Genomic DNA, 23,644 nt, shown 5'->3' on the forward strand with positions numbered 1-23,644 from the left:
TATTAAAAAGCAGAGACATTACTTTGCCAACAAAGGTCCATCTAGTCAAAGATATGGTTTCTCCAGTTGCCATGTACAGATGTGAGAGCTGGACCATAAAGAAAGCTGAGCACTGACAAATTGATGCTGTTGAACTGTGGTGTTGGAGAAGACTCTTCAGAGTCCCTTGGACTGCAAGGAGATCAAAGCAGTCAATCTTAAAGGAAATAAGGCTTGAATATTCATTGGAAGGACTGATGCTGAAGCTGAAACTCCAATGCTTTGGCTATCTGATGCGAAAAACTGACTCATTGGAAAAGACCCTGATGTTGGGAAAGACTGAAGGTAGGAGGACAAGAGGATGATGGAGGATGAGATGGTTGGATGGCATCAGTGACTCAATGGACATGAGTTTGAGCAAGCTCCGAGAGTTAGTGATGGACAGGGATGCCTGGCGTGTTGCAGTCCATGGGTTCGCAGAGAGCCGGCCGTGACTGAAGGACTGAACTGAACGCACAGAAAACTTACGTGTACACTGTAGTCTGTTAAGTGTGCAACAGCACTATTTCCAAAAAAAAATAAATCCACATACCTTAGTTTAAAAATACTTTATTGCTAAAAAATGTTAGGCATCATGTGAGCCTTCAACAAGTTGTAATGTTTTTGCTAGTGGAAAGTTCAAAATACCAAAATATGACAGAGTCACAAAAGGAGTAAATGCTGTCGGAAAAATGGCCCCGGTAGACTTGCTTGACCAGAGCAAGGTTGCCACAAACCTTCAGTTTGTAAAAAATGCAGTATCTTCAAAGTTCAGTGAAATGAGATGGACCTGTCATTGAGTCCTCAGAGGAGCCCATCTATCAACTCCAATTGATAGATGAGAAGCGTGAGGCCCATGACCAGGATGTCCCTTGCCCCAGCTAACACAACCTGGACACAGTGGAGCTAAGGCAGGATGGAAAAACCCTTAGGATGCTATGGGAGCTTAAAGACAGGACATCTTGCCTCATTCAAACTTTGTACAGTTCAGCTGAGAAAACTGACACGGAAAGGAGAGTAATTAGTCAAGGACCCCAAAATAGGCCAAAATGACTGGCGTGGTACCAGACCCTTTCCTCTGGGGTTATGGAATTAAGCCAGGAACACCCCCTCGCCTGCTCTGAGGCATACCAGTGGCCTAACCATGCCAAGAAGAATGTTATGGGTTGAATGTCATCCCCTGAAAAGATATATTGAAGTCCTAATCCCCAACACCTCAGTATGTGACTTTATGTAGAAATAGGGTCATTGCAGAAACAATTAGATAAGATGGGGTCATGCTAGAAAAGGATGGGTCCCTAATTCAATACAACTGATGTCTTTATAAGAACAGGAGAGAGGCACAGCGAAGGCCATGTGAAGTCAGAGATGCACAGGGTGAACGCCATGTCAGTGGCTTTTGGAATCGAGGAGGCTTTCAAGATAAAAGAGATCCCATTGGAGTGTCAGGGACAGCCCCTACCTGGCAGTCTTGGACGAAAAAAGAGGGACTCAGACTTATCCTGAGATGATGGAGAGAGGACAGCCAGCCTGGTGGTGGCCCCCAGAGTGGCAGTGCTGGGTCTCCGGTCCCCGCAGGGAGATGGCCCTTGGACTGGTGGGTGGGGACCAGGCAGATAGAAAGGGGCCATTAGTACCAGCACCAGCCTGCGGGGGACAAGTGGGAAGGAGGCAGCTTAGGAATCCCAGGGGATTCTGGGAGAGTTCTGGGAGGAGGGGTCCTCTGCGGATGCCCCACCCCCAGAACCTTCAACTGTCAAGCACCACGCAGGCTACCAGCATGCTGCACCCTCCAGGTAGGCGCTGATGGGGTTTGTCCCACTCGTGTGCCTGGCAGATGAGGGCCTCCCCCCGGGAAGGGGCTGTGTGTCCTTGGGGGTGACTCCTCCATCAGACTGGACGCTCCCGAGGCTCAGGAGTTGGGCCTCTTCCTCAGCCAGTCTGGGAAAGAACAGACCACGGATGGTCAGACCCTCAGGAGAACAACTTCCTTGTCTCCACTGAGTTGGGGAGAGGAGAGGGACCTGCTCTCAAAGCCGTCCGGGGAACGGGCTTGTGTGAGGACAGCCCCCTTGGCCGTGGCCGATAGGGAAATAAAAGGCACCCTAGACTCAGTCTCCAGGCTTCTCGGGAAGTGTAGGCCCAGGGGCGACCCAAGCCCAATCTAGACAACATCTTCATTTACTTCATTTACTCTCTGCTCTGGGAATTAGGGTGGTGTCCCTAAATCTTCAGTCTTTCCCAGCATCGGGGTCCCTTCCCGAAATTGAAGGCAAAGGGAGAAGGGGGCGGCAAAGAATAAGATGGTTAGACAGCGTCATCAACTCAGTGGACATGAATCTGAGCAAACTCCGGGAGACAGTGGAGGTCCAAGGAGCCTGGCGTGCTACAGTCCATGAGGTCGCAAAGAGCCGGACATGACCTAGCCCCTAAATCTACAAGTCCCCAATCTGATGGGAGAAACAAGACATGCACCTAGGACAAAAATCAACCTATCTATTCATGCCTTGCTTTCACATATTGCTCTGGCCACCCGCCTCGCCTTCCTCCAGCCAGCCTTGTCTGTCTGTCTGTCTGAGCTCCCCCATGCCTGGCCCTGAGACATTTGGGGAATAACTGTGGTGGAGTGTGTGTGTGTGTGCATGTGTGTGTGTTTGTGTGTGAGCCCTCCCTGCCAGCCCAGCTGCTGCGTCAGGAGCACAGACCCGGTGGACTGAGGATCGAGGACCTTAGGCAGGTTTGGAGTGAGGACAGTGAGCCATGACCTCTCCGCTGGGTGATGAACTGGAGGGAGGGCTCCAGGGAGATTAGGGAGACTCATCGCCTTGGTTTCCTCTCTGATGTTCTCCAGCTTTCTGGGACACCAGCACCTTCTGTGGTCCTCCCAGACCGCCCCCCATCCCAAGAGCTCAGCACACCCACTCCTGGGGGCAGCCAGGCAGAGGCCTCTGGAGAGCCCCGTTGGAGGAAGGGCACAGAGGCTTCCCTCACTATGGGGGGCTTTAGGCCTTTCACTTAACCCAGGTTCCTCACCCTCCACCCTCTTGACGTTCAGAGACAGGATAATTTTTTGTCGTAAGACCTGTCCCGTGCACTGTGGCTGTTTAGCAGCATCCCTGGCCTTTACCCACTGGACGCCAGCAGCCCCTGCACCCTGCTCCCCAGTTAAGGCAGCCAAAGCACCTCTTGACGGCACTGTTCCCTGGGGCGTGACCACCCCCCGCCCCTCAGCGAGGAGAGCTGACTTACCTTCTTCGGGGGGCCCTGGGCTCCACCCACCCCAGTCAGGAACAGCCTCTCCTGCCAGCGATGGCGACAGTGGGTGAGGACCGGCCTGGCGGTGAAACGAGCACAAATTCTGGGTTCATCCTTCCTCTCAGGACCCTCTTCATCTCTGGGCAAAAGAAAAAACACATCCTCCTCCCACACACATACTCCACAGATACACACATAACTCTTTACACACAGAGACACACACACACTACGTAGACACACAGACACACTCTACATAGACATACACACATACATTCTCCATGGAGACAGACACACACATACACACACGTACTCCACAGATGCACACACATGCTACATGTGCACACACAGATACACACTCATATACATACACACATACTCCACAGATGCACACATATACTACATGTGCACACACAGAAACACACACACATACATACACACATACTCCACAGATGCACACACACATACTACATGTGCACACACAGAAACACACACATACATACACACATACTCCACAGATGCACACACGCATACTACATGTGCACGCGCAGATACACACACATATACATACACACGTACTCCACAGATGCACACACATGCTACATGTGCATGCACAGATACACACGCATATACATATACACATACTCCACAGGTGCACACACATCTACATGTGCACACACAGATACGCACATATACATATACACGTAGTCCACAGATGCACACACACATACTACATGTGCACACACAGATACACACACACATATACATACATACATACTCCATTCACAGAGACACAACTACACAGACACATACACAGTATATAGACAACACATGTACATTCTCCACAGAAACACATACTCCACATACACTGACACACTACACAGACACACACAATACATAGACACATACACACATTCTCCACAGAGACATATAACATATATGCATACTCCACAGATAAACACACGCATACTACACACGCACACATAGATACACATATACTCCACAGAAGCACAGACATATACATACGCATACTACACACACACACATTCTCCACAAATACACACATACTGCACATACTACACAGACACACATACATACATTCTCTACAGACACACACACACACACATCCTCCGCAGATACACACACGTACTACATGTGCACACACACACGCATCACACACACAGACACACTACACACACAGACACTCCACAGATGCACACACGGGACACACAGACACACACACACAAACAACTCTTTCCTGATCATTCCTAAGAGAAGCCCAGAGGGCTTAGGTTGGAAGCGAAAGGCCTGAGGGAAAGGGGGTGGAGGGAATAAGTCCCAGATTCTGGCCCCACCCACCTACCCTCTCCCCTGGCTCCCACTCTGGTCTTCCACAAACAGAAACCCGCCAGCCTCAGTGTTGGACATCAGGACAGTCCCAACTTTGCACAGGCATGTCTGGGGGGGTGGCCTCACCGAGTGGGTGGCATTGAGCCAGGACTTTTCCCAGTGGACAGATGTGAGCGTGGGGTCAGGAATGAGTCCAAGCAGAGGCACCGAGGCAGCCTGTGGTCCAAGGTTCTGGGCTGGTTAGGGGCAGTCTGGGTGGGTTTGTTAGGCTAATAAGCGGAGAGAATAGGGGTCATTTCTGGACCCACGGACATCCCAGGAGACACTGATGAGGGACTGAAGAATGGGTTTGCTTGCGTGGGGTGGTGGGAAGAGTAAGGAGGCATTAGGCAATTTCAGCCACAAATAGCCTGTGACCTCCCTAGTTGAGGAGGATGGGGAGGTGTCCCCAGGCCTTCCGGCCGAGGAGACATGCCTCCCTCCAGGGCAGTGTGGCGTGAAGGTCACGAGCCTAGCCTGGGGTTTGCGGTCAGATTGAATCCAACCCTGACTCTGAGACCTTGGGCCAACCACTGACCTTGGTGCTGCGGCTTCCTGTTCTGATAACTGTGGGTAACGCACGGCCCTCTCTCGGGCCTGGTGTGCCTGGCACAGAGCAGGCACTCAGGCCCGTCAGCTCAGCTGCTCTAACTCTTCTTGACCAGCTCAAGGGAGGAAACACAGCTGAGCCCCCGGCTCCCACCTCTGAAGAACGCAGCGCCCCTTCCGGGGCCCAATCCGGTCTCCCCTCTGGACAGCCCAGGACCCCCGCCTCTCTCTGCAGCTGCCCCCTTCTTTCCCTCACTCTGGGTTCCTCCGTCACCCCAGGCCCCACTGGGTTCAGTTTAACCACATCCTTCCAGCCTCCCCGCTAAGTGCTTCCTTATTTCAGAAACAGCTGAGAATATGGGGAGATGGGAGGACCGTCCTTGGGTGCCCAGGGGGTAGGACTGGACGTTCAGAGTGGGTCTCGCTCTGAGGTCTCAGTGCCTCTTGCCCCTCCTCCGTGCTCTGCCCTGGGGTTCACTGTTGGTGGCAGAGGGGAGTCAGTCCCATGGTTAGGGAATCCTCAGGAAGCGGGTAAGAGCCTGCAGTCCCTGTGCAGGAGGACGGATCCCGGGTCCCCCCACTGCCGCTGACCCAGGGTCTGTCAGCCGGCCTGACTTTTCCTCTCAGAGACTCAGTCGCGGGGTCATTCCCTAACTGACTCTCACCCCTGAGTCGCTCCTTTCCTTCTGCCCTGCTGCCCTCGACTCTCCGTTATTTCCCCTCTACCCTCCGTTATTTCCCCTCTCCCCAAAAGGCAGTGTCTGCACGGTTTGGAGATCATTTTTAAAAAAAAAAAAACAGCTCTATTGAACTGTGATTCACCTACCGCATAATTCACCCATTTAAAGTGTAGGATGCCATGGCTTTCAGTACATTCACAGAGTTGTGCAACCATCGCCACAGTCAGTTTTAGAAACTTCTCATTCTGCCCCCAAAGAAATCCCATACCCTGTAGCCATCAATTTCCAACCCTGCAACCCCCTAAGCCCTAGGCAACCATAATTATATTTCCTGTCTGTATATGAATTGGCCCATTTGGAGCACTTTGCATAATTGGTATCATACCATATGTAGTCCTTTGTGACCACTGTCTTCACTTAGCCAAGTGTTTTTAAGGTTCATCTCATTGCTTGATTTATTTTCATCGTCCATGTATCCGTCATTTTGCTTGTCCATTCATCAGCTGAGGGACATTTGGGTTTTTCCCCCCACGTTTTGGCTATTGTGACTAATCCTGCTGCTATAAACATTTGTGTACAGGTTTTTGTATGGACAGATTTTTTTTAATTTTATTGACTTATTTATTTTTGGCTGCGCTGGGTCTTGGTTGCTGCACGCAGGCTTTCCCTAGTTGTGACGAGTGGGGCAGGCCTCTAGTTTCAGCGCACAGGCTTCTCACTGCAGTGGATTCTCTTGTTGCGGAACTCACTAGTGCCGCACAGGCTTAGTTGCCCCGACTCACATGGAATCTTCCAGAATCAGGGATTGAACTCGTGTCCTCTGCATTGGCAGGTGGATTCTTAACCACTGGACCACCAGGGAAGTCCTGGACGTATTAACATACTTTCAGCTCTCTTGGGTATATATACCTAGAGGTGAAATTGCTGGATCGTGTGGTAATTCTGTGTTTGACTGAGGAGCTGCCAGACTATTTTCCAAAGCGGCTGCACCCTTTCACATCCCCACCAGCAGTGTCTGAGAATGCCAGTTTCCCCACATCCTCACCAACACGTCTCATTACCAATCTTTTGGATTAGAGCTGTCCTAGCAGGTTTCCCCGGAGAAGGCAATGGCACCCCACTCCAGTACTCTTGCCTGGAAAATCCCATGGATGGAGGCACCTGGTAGGCTGCAGTCCATGGGGTCGCTAAGAGTCGGACACGACTGAGCGACTTCACTTTCACTTTTCACTTTCATGCATTGGAGAAGGAAATGGCAACCCACTCCAGTGTTCTTGCCTGGAGAATCCCAGGGACAGGGGAGCTTGGTGGGCTGCCGTCTTTGGGGTCACACAGAGTCGGACACGACTGAAGTGACTTAGTAGCAGCAGCAGCAGGCTTCCCTGATAGCTGAGACGGTAAAGAGTCTGCTTGCAATGTGGGAGACCCGGGTTCGATCCCTGGATCGGAAAGATCCCCTGGAGAAGGGAATGGGAACCCACTCCAGTATTTTTGCCTACAGAATTCCATGGACAGAGGAGCCTGGCAGGTTATAGTCCATGGGGTCGCAAAGAGTCGGACATGACTGAACAACTAACACTTGACTTTCAGTGGGTATGAACTGAACTTGACTTGCGTTTGCCTGGTGACGAATAATAACTGAGCATTTTTCATGTGATTATTGGTCATTTGTATATCTTCTTCAGAGAGACCCCGATTCAGATTCTTTGTCCATTTTTTTTCCTCCTAAGGATCCAGGTTTATGGAGGGATGGGGGTCTACAGGGAAGCCCAGTACCTGTGGGGAAGGCCTGCTGTTGGTCTGGAGGGCAGCAGCCTGGCAGGCAGCTGGAGAGAGAGGTCTCCAAAACCTGGCTTTACTTGAAAGTGTGGCTCTCAGCTCCACCATGCCCAAAACATTTGGGTCTGAGCAAGGCCACATAGCAAGGCCTGCCTTCATGTTCTACCTGATCCCCCGCCCCGAGGTAGACGTCTTTCCACATTTCTCACGCTTCATGCTAGGCCAATGCCAGTCCTTCCCCAGGGATGTCACCCGTTCAGCAAAGTACACCTCTTTGTTGCACACGGGGCACCTGGGCATGGTAGCGCCGGATCTGGGTCAGGCAATTGGGCTGGAGCAGATTGGAGCGCTGGACTCCTTTGTCCATTTTTAATGGGTTATTTGTCCTTTGATTATTAAGCAGAGACCGTTTTTGACAAAGGGATTGCAGCCCACATAAGCCAGAACCGACTCAAGGCCAAGGGCATGGGCCAGCACCACAACGCCCAGAACTACAACAACCAGAGCTTTGAGGACCTGCGAGCACTCTGCCTACGGAGGGGAGAGCTGTTCGAGGACCCCTTTTTCCCTGCAGAACCCACGTCACTGGGCTTCAAGGAATTGGCACCCAACTCCAAACACGTGCAGAACATCAGCTGGCAGCGGCCCAGTGTGGGCACCGGCAGGGGAGGCGTGGACTCCTGGGGGATGGGGCATGTAGTGATGCCCCAGTCGCTTGCATGATTTCCAATCCCCCACCGCCCTCTCTTGGCTCTGCCCTGGATTCCACCCCCATTTGGGTTAAGGACAGCTCTGGAAGTGCTTAAGTAAAATCTCTCAGATGACCCTGGGAAGGTCACTCACTGACTTTTGCTGTCACGGCTTACAACTATGCCAACTTCCCTCCCTCCACCCCATCTCCCCCATCCATGTTTCCCCTGGAACTCCAAGACACAGGCAGCATTCCCCGAGGAGGTAGGAGGGAGGTGAAGAGGGGATGGCTTGGGCTCTCTGAAACCTTTCTGCCTTCTCTGCAGCAAATCACAAGCAATCCTCAATTCATCGTGAATGGGGTCAGCCCAACTGACATCTGCCAGGGGGTGCTCGGTGAGTGGGGAGTGGGAAAGCCTGGGGTGTCTTCTGGGGCTGGGGAACTGGGAGCCCAAGGCTCAGACAGCTCTTCTGTTTCCCTGCTCCTCCCCTAAGCCAGATTCCACCCCCCACCTGCTGCCATCTGGGTCTGGGAATAAGTAGGGTGCTATATTAGTTATCGGGCTTTCCAGGTGGCTAAGCAGTAAAGAACCTGCCTGCAGAAGACGCAAGTTCAATCCCAGGTTGGGAAAAATCCCCTGGAGAAGGAAATGGCAACCCACTCCAGTTTTCTTGCCTGGGAAATCCCATGGACAGTGGAGCCTGGTAGGCTACAGACCATGGGGTCACAGAGTCCAACATGACTTAGCGACTGAACAGCAACATATTAGTTATTAATTGCTCCAAGACTCAGTGACTTAAAGCAACAACAAACATCTATCATCTCACAGTTTCTCCAGGGCAGGAATTAGGAAGCAATGGAGCTGGGCGGGTCTGGCTCAGGGTCTCTCACGAGGTTCCACGGGAGCTGGAGAGTCCCCTTCTGAGATGGCACGCTCACGTGCCAGGAGGCCTCAGGTCCTTGCCACGTAGCTTCTCCGTAGGACACTCGAGTGTCCCCACATGGTAGCTGGCATCCCCCAGAGTGAGTGGCCTGAGACAGAACAAGGGGGAGGCTAGACTGACGTCACCAGCTGGTCTCAGGAGAAACAGGCAGTGACCTCCCCCAGGTTCTGCTGGTAAAAGCAAACGAACCTGCAGGGACTCCCCTGGTGGTCCAGTGATTAAGACTCTGTACTTCTCCTGCAGAGGGGCACGGGTTTGATCCCTGGTCCAGAAACTAAGATCCCACGTGCCCACTTGGCCAGAAACAAAAACAACTTGCATGCGTGCAATCCAACTCCCGTGGAAGGGGGGGAAACTAGCCTTCTGCTCTTGGGGTTGTAGAAGGACTTGTGGACACATTTTTAAAGTCCCTGCAGGTGCTCCGACTTCCTCAGTCTAAGGTATTAGGTGAAGGAGAGCCACTCTCGCATGGGTTCTCACAGTTGGTTCCCATCCTCGGCTTGGACTCTGGGGCCACACACAGGGGAAGGCGCAGGGGGGCAGTCCTGCTGTCTTTTCAGGAGACTGCTGGCTGCTGGCCGCCATTGGCTCCCTCACCGCGTACCCCAAACTGCTGTCCCGCGTGGTGCCCAAGGGGCAGAGCTTCAAGAAGAACTACGCTGGCATCTTCCATTTTCAGGTGAAGGATGATCTGAAAGCCAGAGTTGGTTTGTGTTTGAGGCGTGTGCATGTGTGTGTGGAGGCTGTGTGAGAGAGAATTAGTACATACTTTGAAGCTTACATTTTCCCTTTCCTTTTGAAAAAAAAATTATATTTATTAGGGTGGATTTTTGCCTAATTATTAGAGAAATACCCTCTCACTAAAGAAATCGTATAAGCTTTTAAAGCCCCAAAAGAAAACAGCTGTATTGGTTTGTGACCCTCCTCCTCCTTCTCTTTCTCCTGCTTCTCACTGTGTCTCTGTCTCTCCTTCTCTCAGTAGAAACACACATATATGTATCAATATATGCATGTATGTGTGTGTGTTTGTCTGTCAACATCTATGACATGGGAGTTTCGCATAATTTTTGTAATCTGCTCTTTAAATTATGCAACATGTGGACAAATTCCTCGGGCCATAAAAATATTTCTGAAAGTCACAAGAGTTTTTCTGAATCACAAGACCTCAGAAATAAAAGACCAGCCAAGGTCCAAAGGCGGGTGGATCCCTCTGGAGGCCATGGCAGAACCTGACTAGAGGCTGGAGGGCCTTTCAGGTCTTTCATTGCTTTTCTTGAGGTGGGTGGGCTCTCTGTCACTGGTATGTCATTGAATTGGCCACCAGGGGGCACTTGTGTAACAGTCCTCTTGCAAGGAGAGGATGCGTGTGTGTGTGTGTGTGTGTGTGTGTGTGTGTGTGTGTGTGTGTGTGTGTGTGTGTGTGTGTGTGTGTGTGTGTGTGTGTGTGTGTGTGTGTGTGTGCGTGCCTTGGAAGGGGGCCTGGGGCAGACAGATGCTCACACCCCACTGACACCCACCTTGCTGCCCCCAGATCTGGCAGTTTGGGGAGTGGATGGACGTAGTGGTGGATGACCGGCTGCCCACAAAGAATGGCAAGCTGGTGTTTGTGCACTCAGCGGAACGCACGGAGTTCTGGAGCGCCCTGCTGGAGAAGGCATACGCCAAGTGAGTGCCTAGCCAAGCGACGGGCCTGGCCTCCAAGCCTGCCCCGACCGTTGGCAGCCACGGAAGCACCTGGAATCAGGGGAAGAGGCAGGGGGACCGCGGGGCATCCCTCACTTCCCTCCCCGCCCCCTCTGAGGTCCAAGCTCACAACCAGCTGCCTCCCAGACAGAGCCCAGACAGTGCCTTCTCTGTGCCCGCAGGCTGAACGGGTCCTATGAAGCGCTGTCGGGGGGCAACACGGTGGAGGGCTTTGAGGACTTCACGGGGGGCGTGACGCAGAGCTTCCAACTCCAGAATCCCCCTAGGAACCTGCAGAGGATGCTTAGGAAGGCCGTAGAGCGATCTTCCCTCATGGGCTGCTCCATCGAGGTAAACCATGCTTGATCTCGCTTCAGGGCATTTGCACCTGTTGTTGCTTTCACCTAGAATGTTCTTTCTCCAGATACTTGCATAACTAGCCCCTTCTCATTCACATTTCGGCGCTAGTACCTCTCCCTCAGGCTAGTCTTCCCTGCCTCTCAATGTCAGTTAGCTGCTCCTACCCCTGATTTCCTCTCTACTTTGTTCTGATTTTTTTCCCCAACATTTATCACAGTCAGAAGGTGTCATACTTCTTAATGTGTATATTCATGACCAAACTTCTCCAGACAGTTTCCATATTCCACGAAGGTGCGTCTAACTCTTTGCGACCCCATGCACTGTAGCCCTCCAGGCTCCTCTGTCCGTGGGATTTCCCAGGCACGAACACTGGAGTGGATACTGGAGTGGGGGTCAAACCCAGGTCTTCTGCCCTGCAGGCAGATTCTTTACCATCTGAGCCACTAGGGAATCCCTTCCATGAAGGCAGCGACCTTATTTGTCTCTTTGACTGCTGGTCCTGGGACTTAAGGTGGTACTTGGCATACAATAGATTCCCAACACATATTTGTTCAAATAAATAAATAAACCCAGAGTGCCACTGTGAGGCTTCCCCGATGGCTCAGTGGTAAAGAATCTGCCTGCAAGGCTGGAGACACAAATGACTCTGGTTCAATCCCTGGGTGGGGAAGATCCCCTGGAGGAGGAAATGACAATCCATTCCAGTATCCTTGCCTGGGAAACCCCACGGACAGAGGAGCCTGGCAGGCTATGGTCCAAAGTGTCACAAAGAGTCAGACATGAATGAGTGACTGAGCACAAGGGTGTCACTGTAAGACCCAGCAGTTGCATTCTTGGGCATTTATCCCAGAGAAATGAAAACTTAGGTCCACACAAAAGCCTGTGCTCAAATGTTCAAAGCAGGTCTATTTGTAATAACCAGAACCTGGAAACAACTTAGATGTCTTTCAACGGGTGAACAGTTGAACAGACTGCAGTGAACACATTTCAGGGGATGCTACTCAGCAATAAAAAGACATGAACTATTGACACACACAACAACCTGGATGAGTCTCAAGGGAATTCTGCTGAATGAAAAAAGCCAATTCCCAAAGGTTCCATACTGTATGATTGCTTATATAACAGTGTTGAAATTACAAAATTTTTAAAAAATTTATTTATTTTTGGCTGTGCTGGGTCTTCATTGCTGTGCAAGTTACTCTCTAGTTGGAGCAAGCAGGGGCTACTCTCTCGTCGTGGCGCACAAGCTCCTCACTGCAGCTTTTCTTTGCTGCAGAGCATGAGCTCTAGCGCTCCCAGGCTTCAGTAGCCGCAGTTCTAGAGCACAGGCTTCATAGTTGTGGTGGCGGGCTTAGCTGCCCCAAGGCATTTGGGGTCTTCCCAGATCAGGGATGGAACCCGTGTTTCCTGCATTGGCAGATGGATTCTTTACCACTGAGTCACTTAGGAAAGGCCTTGAAATGACAAAATTCTTGAAAAATGGAGAACAGATTAGGAGTTGTCAGAGTTTAGGGAAGACGGTCATAAGAGGTGATTGTTGACTGTAACAGGGCAACATGTGGGATGTTAGCGGTGACGGAAATGTTCTGTATTGTGACGATGGTGATAGATACAGAACACTATACATATGATAACAATGCATAAAACATACACAAATGAATACTAGTAAAAGTAGAGACATCTGTATTAGATCAACAAATTGTGTCAACATATTCATTCTGGTTTTTATATTGTGCTATAGGGACTTCCACGCTTCCACTGCAGGGGACACAGGTTCAGTCCCTGCTGGGGAACTAAGATCCTGTATGCTGTATGGCATAGCTAAAAAAATAAAACAGAACAAAAAACCTTGATATCATGCTACAGCTTTTTTTTTTTTTTTTAGCAGTTTTTAAAAACTAATTACTTTTTTTTATTTGGACAGCGCTGGGTCTTCATTGCAGGGTGTGGGCCTAGTTGCCTGACAGTACGTGGGATCTCAGTTCCACAACCAGGGATTGAACCCTGGTCCAGGGCAGTGGAAGGTGGGTTTTTTAACCACCAGACCACCAGGGAAGTCCCTGCACTATAGTTTTAGAAGATGTTACGGCTGTAGGATGTTGGACATGGGGCACACAGAATCTCTCTGTATCGTTTCTTAAAATTGCTTGTGAGTCTGCAAGCATTTGAAAAGGCAAAGTTTAAAAAAAAAGAAAAGGCAAAGTTTAATTAAAAAAAAAAAAGTGAACCCAGATCTAAATAAGAAGAAAGTCTTAAAAAGGGGATAATATGTACACGTCTAGCCGATTCACTTTGCCGTACCTCTGAAATGAACACGACATTCATTGTAAAGCAACTCTTCCCTAATAAAAATAAGTTTTAAGACAGGGAGCTCAGAGAGTTGTCACCTGTCTTCAGGCGCCCCTGTCCCCCTGACCAGCTCCTGAGTTCCTCTCGAGCCCTCTGTGTTCTGCAGGTCACCAGCGAATGTGAGCTGGAGTCCTTGACACAGGGTATGCTGGTGAAAGGACATGCTTACTCAGTGACGGGCCTCCAGGACGTGAGTCTGACCCCTGCAACCCCACCCGGAGGGGCGCGAGAAGGAGAACTTCTCTGACCCTACACCCCTGACCTCTGCCCACAACCCACCCAGGTCTCCTACCAAGGCAGGACAGAAACGCTGATCCGAGTCCGGAATCCCTGGGGCCGGATTGAGTGGAATGGAGCCTGGAGTGACAAGTAGGTGGCCCTCCAGCACTCTGGGGGGAGGGGCAGAGCACACCGCAGGCCCCACCCCCACGGAGCAAGGCCAGGCCACCGAGAGAGTCTCCATCTAACCGGGACCCTCAAGTAGCTCAGGGGTGAGGGGGGCCCTGGGGGGGGAACGAGCTCTGCCCCCCACCTGTCTCTGCTCTAGCGCCAAGGAGTGGGAGGAGGTGGCCCCAGATGTCCAGAGGCAGCTGCTGCACCGGAAAGAGGACGGGGAGTTCTGGTCAGTCCCAAGCCCTTCATCCTCCTGCCGCCCATTGCACCTGAGCCTTGGATGGGGAGGTTCTGGGGTGGGGGGGTCGTGGGTGTGGCATGCCACTGATGGCTCTGCGCACCCCCCCACCACAGGATGTCCTACCAAGATTTCCTTGGCAACTTCACCCTCCTGGAAATCTGCAACGTGATACCCGACACGCTCTCCGGGGACTACAAAAGCTGCTGGCACTCCACCTTCTATGAGGGCAGCTGGCGGAGGGGCAGCACCGCAGGGGGCTGCCGGAGCTACCTGGGTGGGCTGGGAGGGGGGCGGGGGGTGGGGGGTGGAACTCGGGGCAGGGAGTGGGTGATGGGCCACTGACTCACTGCACAGCCGGGCCAGGGGCCCAGGGGCCCGGGGCAAGGTCCATCAGATGCCACTGGGCCCTGCTGAGGAGGCGGGCGTGTGGCCTGGAAGCTTGTCCACCCCGGGAAGGGCAGGGCCATCCTGACCTGCTTCTTCCACAGACACATTCTGGACCAACCCCCAGTTTAAGATCTGTCTCCCCGAGGAGGATGACGACATAGAGGATGACAAAGCCGTCTGCACCTGCCTGGTGGCCCTGATGCAGAAGAACTGGAGAAGGACAAGGCCCCACGGAGCCCAGCTGGAGACCATCGGCTTTGTCATCTACTCGGTGGGCGCTCAGCTGGCCCCTGGCCACTCTTGCTCCCGCAGTGGCCTCACCCCCCCGGACCACTGCCCACCCCACAGCCCCAGGACTAGGACACCCTCCCTTCAACCACCTCCGCACCCCTAGCTCTCCTTCTTCTTCGCTCCCCCGCTTTAAAAAATTGGAATATAATTGATTTACAACGTTGTGTTAGTTTCAGGTGTACAAAAAAGTGGATCAGTTGTATATAGACACATACCTACTCTTTGCCCACATAGGTCATTACATAGTATTGAGTAGAGTTCCCTGTGCTGGACAGTAGATCCTTATTGGTGGTGGTGTTTAGTTGCTAAGTCGTGTCTGACTCTTCTGTGACCCCGTGGACCGTCCATGGGATTTCCCAGGCAAGAGTACTGGCGTGGGTTGCCATTTCCTTCTCCAGGGAATCTTCCCTGACCCAGGAATCCAACCCATTACCCCTGCCTTGTCTCCTGCGCTACGGGCAGTTTCTTCACCGCTGAGCACTGGGGAAGCCAGGTTCTGATTAGTTACCTATTGTATTTACAGTAGTGTGTGTATATCAATCCCAATTTCCCAGTTTATCCCTCCCCCCAACCCCCTGCCCTGGCTTTTTCTTTTTATTTTATTTTATTTTATTTTTTTTATTTTTATTTTTTCTGGCTTTTTCTTGAGTGGTGTGTGAGCTTTTAAGGCAGGGCTGACAGTTTTCTTTCCAAATTTTTTAAATCGAAAACCCTTAAGTAGGGACTTCCCTAGTGGTCCAGCACAGAGGGCACCGGTTCTATTCCTGGTTGGGAACAAAGATCCCACATGCCACGTGGTGTAACCAAAATGTAAAAAAAAAAAAAAAAAAACACTTAGGGAGTACTTCCTCTGTGCCAGGCATTGTTCCAAGGGCTTTTCAAATGGTAACGCCTTTAATAAAAAAGAAGGAGACCGGGAGCCAGAGGCAAGGTCAAGTCCAAACTCATACCGGTTTCGACACACTCAGAGATTTCTCCACAGCCCCCAAACTTCCGCATAGCCACCCCACCAAGAGCATGGAGTCTGGCCAGGAAAAACCCCTGACAAGTGTTTCCCAAACTGTGCCTTGCAAAATCCTAGAAACGCCCATTTGTCCTTTCACTTACATAGTCAACAGTATCCATGGAGCACCTACTGTATGCTCAATCATGAACAAAAGCAGATTTGAGGCCCGCCCTACTCCTAGGCTGTGTGTCCCCCAGGTTGACAGATACACCCGAAGCCATTTCTAAGGTTAGATGCGACCCCTCCCAGAAAGGCTACCTTCTCTACACCCACCCAGAGCTCCCCTGGGCCGTTAGTATATAAATTCTGCAGGAACCTATATTTCTGCAGGAGAGCAACGTATTTATCTTGGCTTAAGTCACATTTTTATAGACTTCTCTGTGCTCATTTCTGGGTTTCTATGAACTTCCTGGGGGAAATGAGCACTCCATGGAAAATGCTCTTCCCGTGTTTTTTCCCAGTTCTCCAACTGCTCAGAAGTGTGAGGCTGGGCGAGTTAGTTCACCACCTCTGGGGGATTTCCTTTCCCATCCTTAACCCGAAGTGATAAAATATCCCCTTGGCAAAACTTGGCGTAAACCATACTTTGCTGTCCAAAGCAAAAGGAAAGGTTATTAAAGCTGGGACTTAACAGCTCTTAGATCCCACGCTCCTCCCCACACTGGTGTCCCAGGACCCTTATTAGCAGCCCCCACAACACACACACATACAGCCTGGCTTCCACGGACCTGAACCCCTTACCCATCCTGGGAATCTGACCCTCCTCTCTCTTCCCTTCCCAGATCCCAAAGGAGGTACTGAAGACGAGGGGCCTGACGCCTGGCAGACACCCACCCCATACCTGGCTGCGTGTAGATGGGCCAGGGGTGGAATTCGGTGAAGGACTCTGGGGGCCACTGGGTCAGGGTTCCAGCCATCTTGGGCCCTGGGTGGGAGTCAGGGGAGGAAACGACCACATTGGGGTTACCTGCCAGCCGGACAGCTCCCCCTAACCTTGCCCAGCTGGGCCTCACTGTGGGGGTCCCTCTCTCCCTGCCCTCCCCCCGAGGACCCTGGACCCACTTGCAGGGCACGTACAGTTTCAGAACCTCCAGGATGTCCACTTGAAAAAGGACTTCTTCGTCAAGTACCAGGACCTGGGTTTCTCGGAGATCTTCACCAACTCGCGGGAGGTGAGCAGCCAGTTCCAACTGCCCCCAGGGGAGTACATCATCATCCCCTCCACCTTCGAGCCACACAAGGACGCCGACTTCCTGCTGCGGGTCTTCACTGAGAAGCACAGCGAGACCTGGTGAGGGGCCCTACCTCACTGCTCCAAGGCCACCTGCCCTCCACCCCGAGCTGTAGGATGTCATGCTCAGGGATCAGTCATCTGGTAGTACCCCCCACCCCGGACACTCTGTCCCTAATTTACAGTCAAGGAAACTGAGGCACGAGGCAGGGAAGTCCAAGGTAGTAGCAGAGTCAGAATTGGAACCCCAATCCTATGGCACCCATTTCCTATTGCTTCAGACACACATGACCTCCCCACCCTTCCCACTGAAGTCCCTGTTTCCCTGAACCCCTGCTAATTCCACACCTTCATCCACTTCTGCCCAGGGAACTGGATGAAGCCAACTACGCTGAGCTTCTCCAAGAGGTGAGGGGAGGCCATGAGGTTGGGGGATTCGAGGCAGAATGTGTGGGTTGGGGTGTGAAGGAGCACTCTGGACCGTGTCCCTCTCCCACCCCTTTCCCTCCAGGAGAGGACCTCTGAGAATGACATAGACCCGGACTTCATACGTTTGTTTCACATAGTGGCAGGTGGAGAGGTGAGAGGCAGAGGTCTGGGGTGCTGAAAGGAGGTGGCTGGGGGCTGAAGGGGCCAGAGCGGGCGTTTACGGTCCCCCTTCCTAGGGCAAGGAGATAGGCAAGTATGAGCTACAGAAGCTGCTCAACAAGGTGGTCTCCAGATGTGAGTCTTCCACCCCCTACAATCATTCCCTTAATCAACCCCTGTCCCTCCCCACACCCCAGCAACACTCAGCTCACCCCTCCCCTTCTTTCTGCCCCCTACCTCCCTCACAGTCAAAAACTTCAAAACCAATGGTTTCAGCCTGGACGTGTGCCGCTGCATGATCAACCTCTTGGACGTATCTTCCCGTCAGTGGGCCAGCCTGCCCAGTGCTATCCCGCCCCAGCACCCTACCCCTGAGCCTGGCTCCAAGGTGGCCACCTCTCTGGCCAGCCATGCCCTCCTGGATGGGGATTAGGCTCTGGGATGATGAAAGATGCCAGTTCTTCTGGCTGTTACCACAGTTACCTACAGGACCCTTCGGTCTTGGTCCCCACCTCCGTGAGCCGCTCTGCTTCCTGGCCCCTGGGATGTCCTCCCCACCCCCTCCTCTGATATCCTTGACTGCCTCTCCTCTCAGAAAGATGGCTCTGGCAAACTGGGGCTTCGGGAGTTTCAGGTCCTATGGAGAAAAATCAAGAAATGGACGGTAAAGGGCATTGAAGGGGCAGTTTATGGGGGTGAGAGAGGTCCTTGTGAGGAATGAGGACTAGAAGGTCTAACAAAGATGAAACTATAACAGGAGCCCCTCACTAGATGTGCACATGTACACACACACACACACATACACATACACCCTGGGATGGAGTTGTTGACATGTTGCCATATGAAATAGTCAAAAAGTTCCCGGGACTTTCCTGACAGTCTCAGTGGTTGGGACTTCTTCCAGTGTGGGGGGTGTGGATTGAATCCCTGGTCAGGAAACTAAGATCCCTGCCTTGCAATGTGGCTAAAAAAAAAAAAATGTTCAATAACCAGCAGAGTCTAGGTATCAACTAACATAAAGAATACAGGCAGAGAGCCCTGAGCAAGGTGCCAGGAACCAGCTCGGCGGTCACCAGGCAGTAGGAATATGGGCACTCAGGTGTGGGCCAGCGGGGGATGGGGCAGGGGGTCCCTGGGGGCTTGCCTAGTGGTCGTAAAGCATTTCATCCCTTGCGAAGCATTGGGCCCTGCACACGGCCCTACCACAACTGCCTGTCCCTTTAGGACATCTTCCGAGAGTGTGACCAGGACCAGTCAGGCACCTTGAACACCTATGAGATGCGCTTGGCAATTGAGAAAGCAGGTGGGTTAGGGGCAGGACAGGGGCTGGGGGCTGGGACGGGGGAGGCAGCGGCCAAAGGGCTGGACTCTCTCTTTCCGCACCCCTCTCTCTCCCAGGCATCAAACTGAACAACAAGGTGATACAGGTGCTGGTGGCCAGGTATGCGAATGACGACTTGATCATGGACTTTGACAGCTTCATCAGCTGTTTCCTGAGGCTGAAGGCCATGTTCAGTGAGTCAGGCGGGCACCTGCCCACACCCCACCCCGGGCCACTGGCCCACCGGCCTTCTCCCGCATACCCGCACGAGAAGCACTGCTCCAGAACACTCCCCTCCACAGGGCGCAGACAATCTGGGTTCACATCCCCGCCCCACCACTTGTGGGCTCTGTTGCCTTGACCAAGTCACTGTATCTCTGTGCCTTTAAGCGTAGATAACAGTGCTGCCTGAATAGGTCCATGGTAGAGGTTAAATGAGATAGTATTTGAGAGCACTCAGAACTGGCCGTGGTTCAGAGCAAGGCTTTAGGAAGGAGTCCTTATCATTAACTCCCTACTGGACTGGGGATGTAGCTGGAGAGGGGGATACCCTTTCTGACCTCTGCCCTAGTTGAGAATGGGTGACCACTGACTCACCTCCCAACCCTCCTCCCTCTGCCTCCTCCCCGAAACAGCGTACTTCCTAACCATGGACCCTAAGAACACCGGCCAGATTTCCCTGGACCTGAACCAGGTACATGGAAGGGATCTCAGGCACCCCCACCCATGGCTCCGCTGACCCTTCCCTCTCCACGGACATCGTGCCCCACCCCCACCTCGTCCATCTTCTGACATTCTTCTCACCCCACAGTGGCTGCAAATAACTATGTGGGGTTAGAGTCACGGCAGGAGCCCGACTTCCTTCCACCACCAGCACCATCAGCACCACCACCAGACCCCAGGGCTTCTGGCCTGGGATCGGTGTGCTCCCTGCGGCACTCAGCTCTGCAGTCTCTGCTGATGGAATGGACCCCGGATGCCAGGCTTACTCCACCAGTGGGCCTCCGGGCCCACCCTCCCCATTCAAAGTGTTTTTCTTTTACCCCAACCAGACTTCCGGTGGCTGGATTTACTCCACAGTTTCCTCCCTCTCCAAGCATATTTCACTACAGGTTAAGTGACACTTTCCCCAGTGTCCCCGGCTGGGGAGGTGGTCCACGCGTTCCACCCTGTTCAGGCTCCCCTGTTTCACAGCCCCTCCCTCCTCCCCCTCACTGGCTGTGGGGGGCATTATTATAATGAACAACGCTTGCCACTGGCTTCTGTGTCTCTGTGTTTCTATGTCAGGAAGAGGCTGGCAGGGGTGTAAGTCGTTTCCTTAGCACCAAAAAGGGGGAACCCGGTAGCTCTCGGTTGGGGTGGTACCACTCCCCTGTCCAGGAGGCGTTTGGAAATGCAATATCGTCACAGAAGCTAGACGGCGCTGTTGGCATTTATGGACAGTGTCGGGGATGCTAAAGGCAAGGAATGCCCTATCACAGCGTGGTACCCGGAGCAACATCCTAGGGGAGAGCTGAGCCGCCAGACACTGAGCATCCCCTCCCATCTCCTCCCTCAGACTGGAATCGCCAAAGATGGCACTGCTGCTGTCTCAGAGTTCAAAAACCCTACAGGAGTCAGCCAGTCAAAGAAATGCACGGAGCCTCCTGGATGTATGGCTGGGGATGGGTGGGGGACTGTGGCCACAGATTAGTTTCATTCCTACCTTAAAAGGTATTCAAATTCAAATCACCCTTATTGTTTAAAAACTGCTGCCTGGCTATTGTCCTCATCGGAAGGATGGCGGGATCCTTAGTCCACCAGTCCTTGACCTTGGAGTCCCAGCCTCAGATGCCTCCAGCTTCCCGCCCCTAGACCCCAGCCTCCTGCTGCAGCGGGAAGGCTGACACCACCAGCCGTGCCCCCAGCTGCACTTCTCTCGACCTTCCAGATCTCCCCGTGGCTCTCCCCCGCGCCCCCCACCCCCGCCGCCCCGCCCCGGGTAACTCTGCTTGGGAGCTTTGCAGCCTCTTGCATAGAGACAGCCTGTAAATTCCTTTAGAATAGGGTCTAACGAATCCAAACCCCCAATGAATTGGAATCCGTCCCGGCTCTGTGTACTTTCAGCTTCCAAGGGTAGCTGGCTTTGTTTCCTCCTGCACTAAGAGGCCAGAGACTTCCTTCTATTTGCACTAAACCCACCCATTCCTCTTAGGCTTAGGGGTGGGGGTGGGATTCCAGTCTTCCTGGATCTGGTGACCAATTCCCAGCACCAGCCCTGCCCCCTGTCTCCTTTGTGACAACCACCCATCTCCGTTGCCTCCCCCACCGCCTCCGAGCCATCTTTTCCAGCCCTGCCACCCTCCTCTCCCATCCTCTCGCCTCTGCAGTCTTGTCTGAGAAAGAGGCCATAGTCTGTTAACAAGGGTCTTAAAGACTGATTCCTCCACCCTGTCTTCCACCACCACCTTTTCCTTTCAGAGCAGCTAAGGAGCTAAGGTCCCTAGGTAGCAGCAGGGATCGTTTGGGAGAGGCTGGAAAACTTGACTTTTTGAGAGGAGCAGGCAGCCCCAGTTGGTTCTAGGGAGCCCAGTGAGATACTGACCCCACCCCTTCCTCGTCCCTTGCCCCAGCGGGAGATGTCACCATCTTCTAGCTGGGTGGCCTTGGCAAGTTATTTTATTTCTCTAGCAGTCTCCTTTTTCTCATCTGTCAATTGGGGATGACAGGGAGTTCCCCGATGGCCTAGAGGTTCGGATCCCAGGCTTTCACTGCCTTGGCTGGGGTTCACTCCCTGCTCTGGGGACCAAGATCCTGCAAGCCATGCGGCATAACCCCCCAAAAAATGGGGGTGATAGTGCCTGTCTCAGAGGGGTGCTGTATGGATGACTAAGATTAAGAGGGTGAAGCACTGTGCTTCCCACAGATGGTAAGGCTCTCACTGTCACCTGAAAACTGGGTTCCCCTCTTAGTGGATGCTCAGCCAAAAGACACAACCAACTCAAAGAGCAGAAGGAAGGATTTATTACTTGCAGCAAATAAGGAGAACACCAGAGATCTTTCCCAAAGCTGTGTCGCCCCAAACAGCAAAATTGGGCAAGTTTTTTCTTTGTTTTGTTTTTGTGTTTAAGTTAAAAAAAGTAATTTTTAAAATTTTTATTGGAAGTTTTAAACTGAGGGTATATGCATATACATGAAGGGGCTTGAGAGGAGGAGAATTTTGCCTGAAATTATGGCAAAGGTTAACAGAGGACAGGCTTCAGTTGAAGTCACCAGGGGTCAGAAAAGGTCAACCTTGTCATCCCATACATTTCTGTAGAGCTGATGGTTGAGCACTTTGGGCTAATCTTTACCAGTGAAACAGAACTGGAAGTCATAATTTATAACTGATTAGCCATTCTTACTTCTTTTGCCTCATGAGTCATTTGTTTTTCCATTCCCCTAAGACCATCATTACTGAGACCTACTCAAGGGCAAGCATTGTGGCCGGGCCAAGGTCACAAAATAGGTTTAGGCTCAAAATGACTTCTCTTATGTTAAAAAACAGTATCTGGTTCTTTTCCTCCAGGGACCCCCTACCCTCTCTGCCTCCATTGTCACCATGCTGAGCAGAACCCCATATATAGTCTGTGCTCTGAACAACCCAAGGGGGACCATTCACCCCAATTAGGATGTGAGAGGCACCCTCAGAGTTTGACCACATGACTGCGCTGTACTAGAGAAGTGAGATGAACCAGTATACACTGAATAAATATATCTAATTCACGCATTCATTCAACATGTTTGCAAACATATCTTCATCACATTCCTCCACACCCAAACTCTAAAACAGAAGTTGTCCCCCCTCCTACCCACTCCCCAGCTATGGCCAGGCCTGGCTGCTCTCTCCTCTTGGAGGTCAAATCTGCACTCTGCATGCACACCCTGACCACTCCTTCTGACTCAATCCTTTCAAATTCACTTGCCTCCCACCCCCTGACTCCCATCTCCGCCAATGCCTGGGAAGCCATTCCCATGCCATCTCTGCCATCACCAGAGATGGTCTATAATCATACTTTCTGCTCTTCTCTGGTCTTCAGCATGGGGAGCTTCCTCTGCTCACGGCAGTGTTTTGCTGGGGAAGGGCATGAGACCATGCTGCCAGCACCCTGCTCAGCACGCGCTGAGCCTGTGACTGAGGTCATGTGGTAGAGTTTACCTCGGGGTGACTCACTACCCCTTTCCACAGCTGCTACCCCCATTCCCTTCAGACCCCCTCTTCAGCCTCCATCTGTATTGCAAAGACAAGGTCATGTCGGGGAAACATAGGTCCCCCAGAATAGCTCTGGAGTTTCTTCCTCTGCTCTCTGAGAAAGTAGGGTCAAAATAGACCAGGAATCCTGCCGTTTGCAACAAGAGGAATGGACCTTGCGGGCACGGTGCTAAATGAAATAACTCAGAGAAAGACAAACACAGGATGATCTCATGTGTGAATCTAAAAAAATGTTTTAAATAACTTAAAAACAACTCATAG

At 52.1% G+C, this 23,644-nt stretch overlaps 1 protein-coding gene and 1 pseudogene across 1 annotated transcript; one reads left to right on the forward strand and one right to left on the reverse strand.

Moving 5' to 3' along the window:
- Positions 1–7,743: 7,743 nt before the first annotated feature.
- On the reverse strand, positions 7,744–7,967 carry LOC122429359 (annotated as a pseudogene).
- Positions 7,966–20,405, forward strand: CAPN11 (calpain 11). The gene is made up of 22 exons (XM_043449515.1): positions 7,966–7,984; positions 8,071–8,318; positions 8,684–8,753; positions 9,863–9,981; positions 10,834–10,967; positions 11,168–11,336; positions 13,801–13,884; positions 13,978–14,063; positions 14,242–14,316; positions 14,442–14,602; positions 14,817–14,986; positions 16,795–16,806; positions 17,092–17,303; positions 17,612–17,651; positions 17,755–17,823; positions 17,909–17,966; positions 18,080–18,144; positions 18,427–18,495; positions 19,056–19,134; positions 19,230–19,346; positions 19,788–19,846; positions 19,964–20,405. The coding sequence occupies exons 1-22, from the start codon at positions 7,966–7,968 to the stop codon at positions 19,988–19,990; spliced, it is 2,142 nt and encodes a 713-aa protein (XP_043305450.1). The 3' UTR covers positions 19,991–20,405.
- Positions 20,406–23,644: the final 3,239 nt, after the last annotated feature.

Source organism: Cervus canadensis, chromosome 28 (genome assembly GCF_019320065.1).
Source record: "Cervus canadensis isolate Bull #8, Minnesota chromosome 28, ASM1932006v1, whole genome shotgun sequence".
NCBI classification, from domain to species: domain Eukaryota; kingdom Metazoa; phylum Chordata; class Mammalia; order Artiodactyla; family Cervidae; genus Cervus; species Cervus canadensis.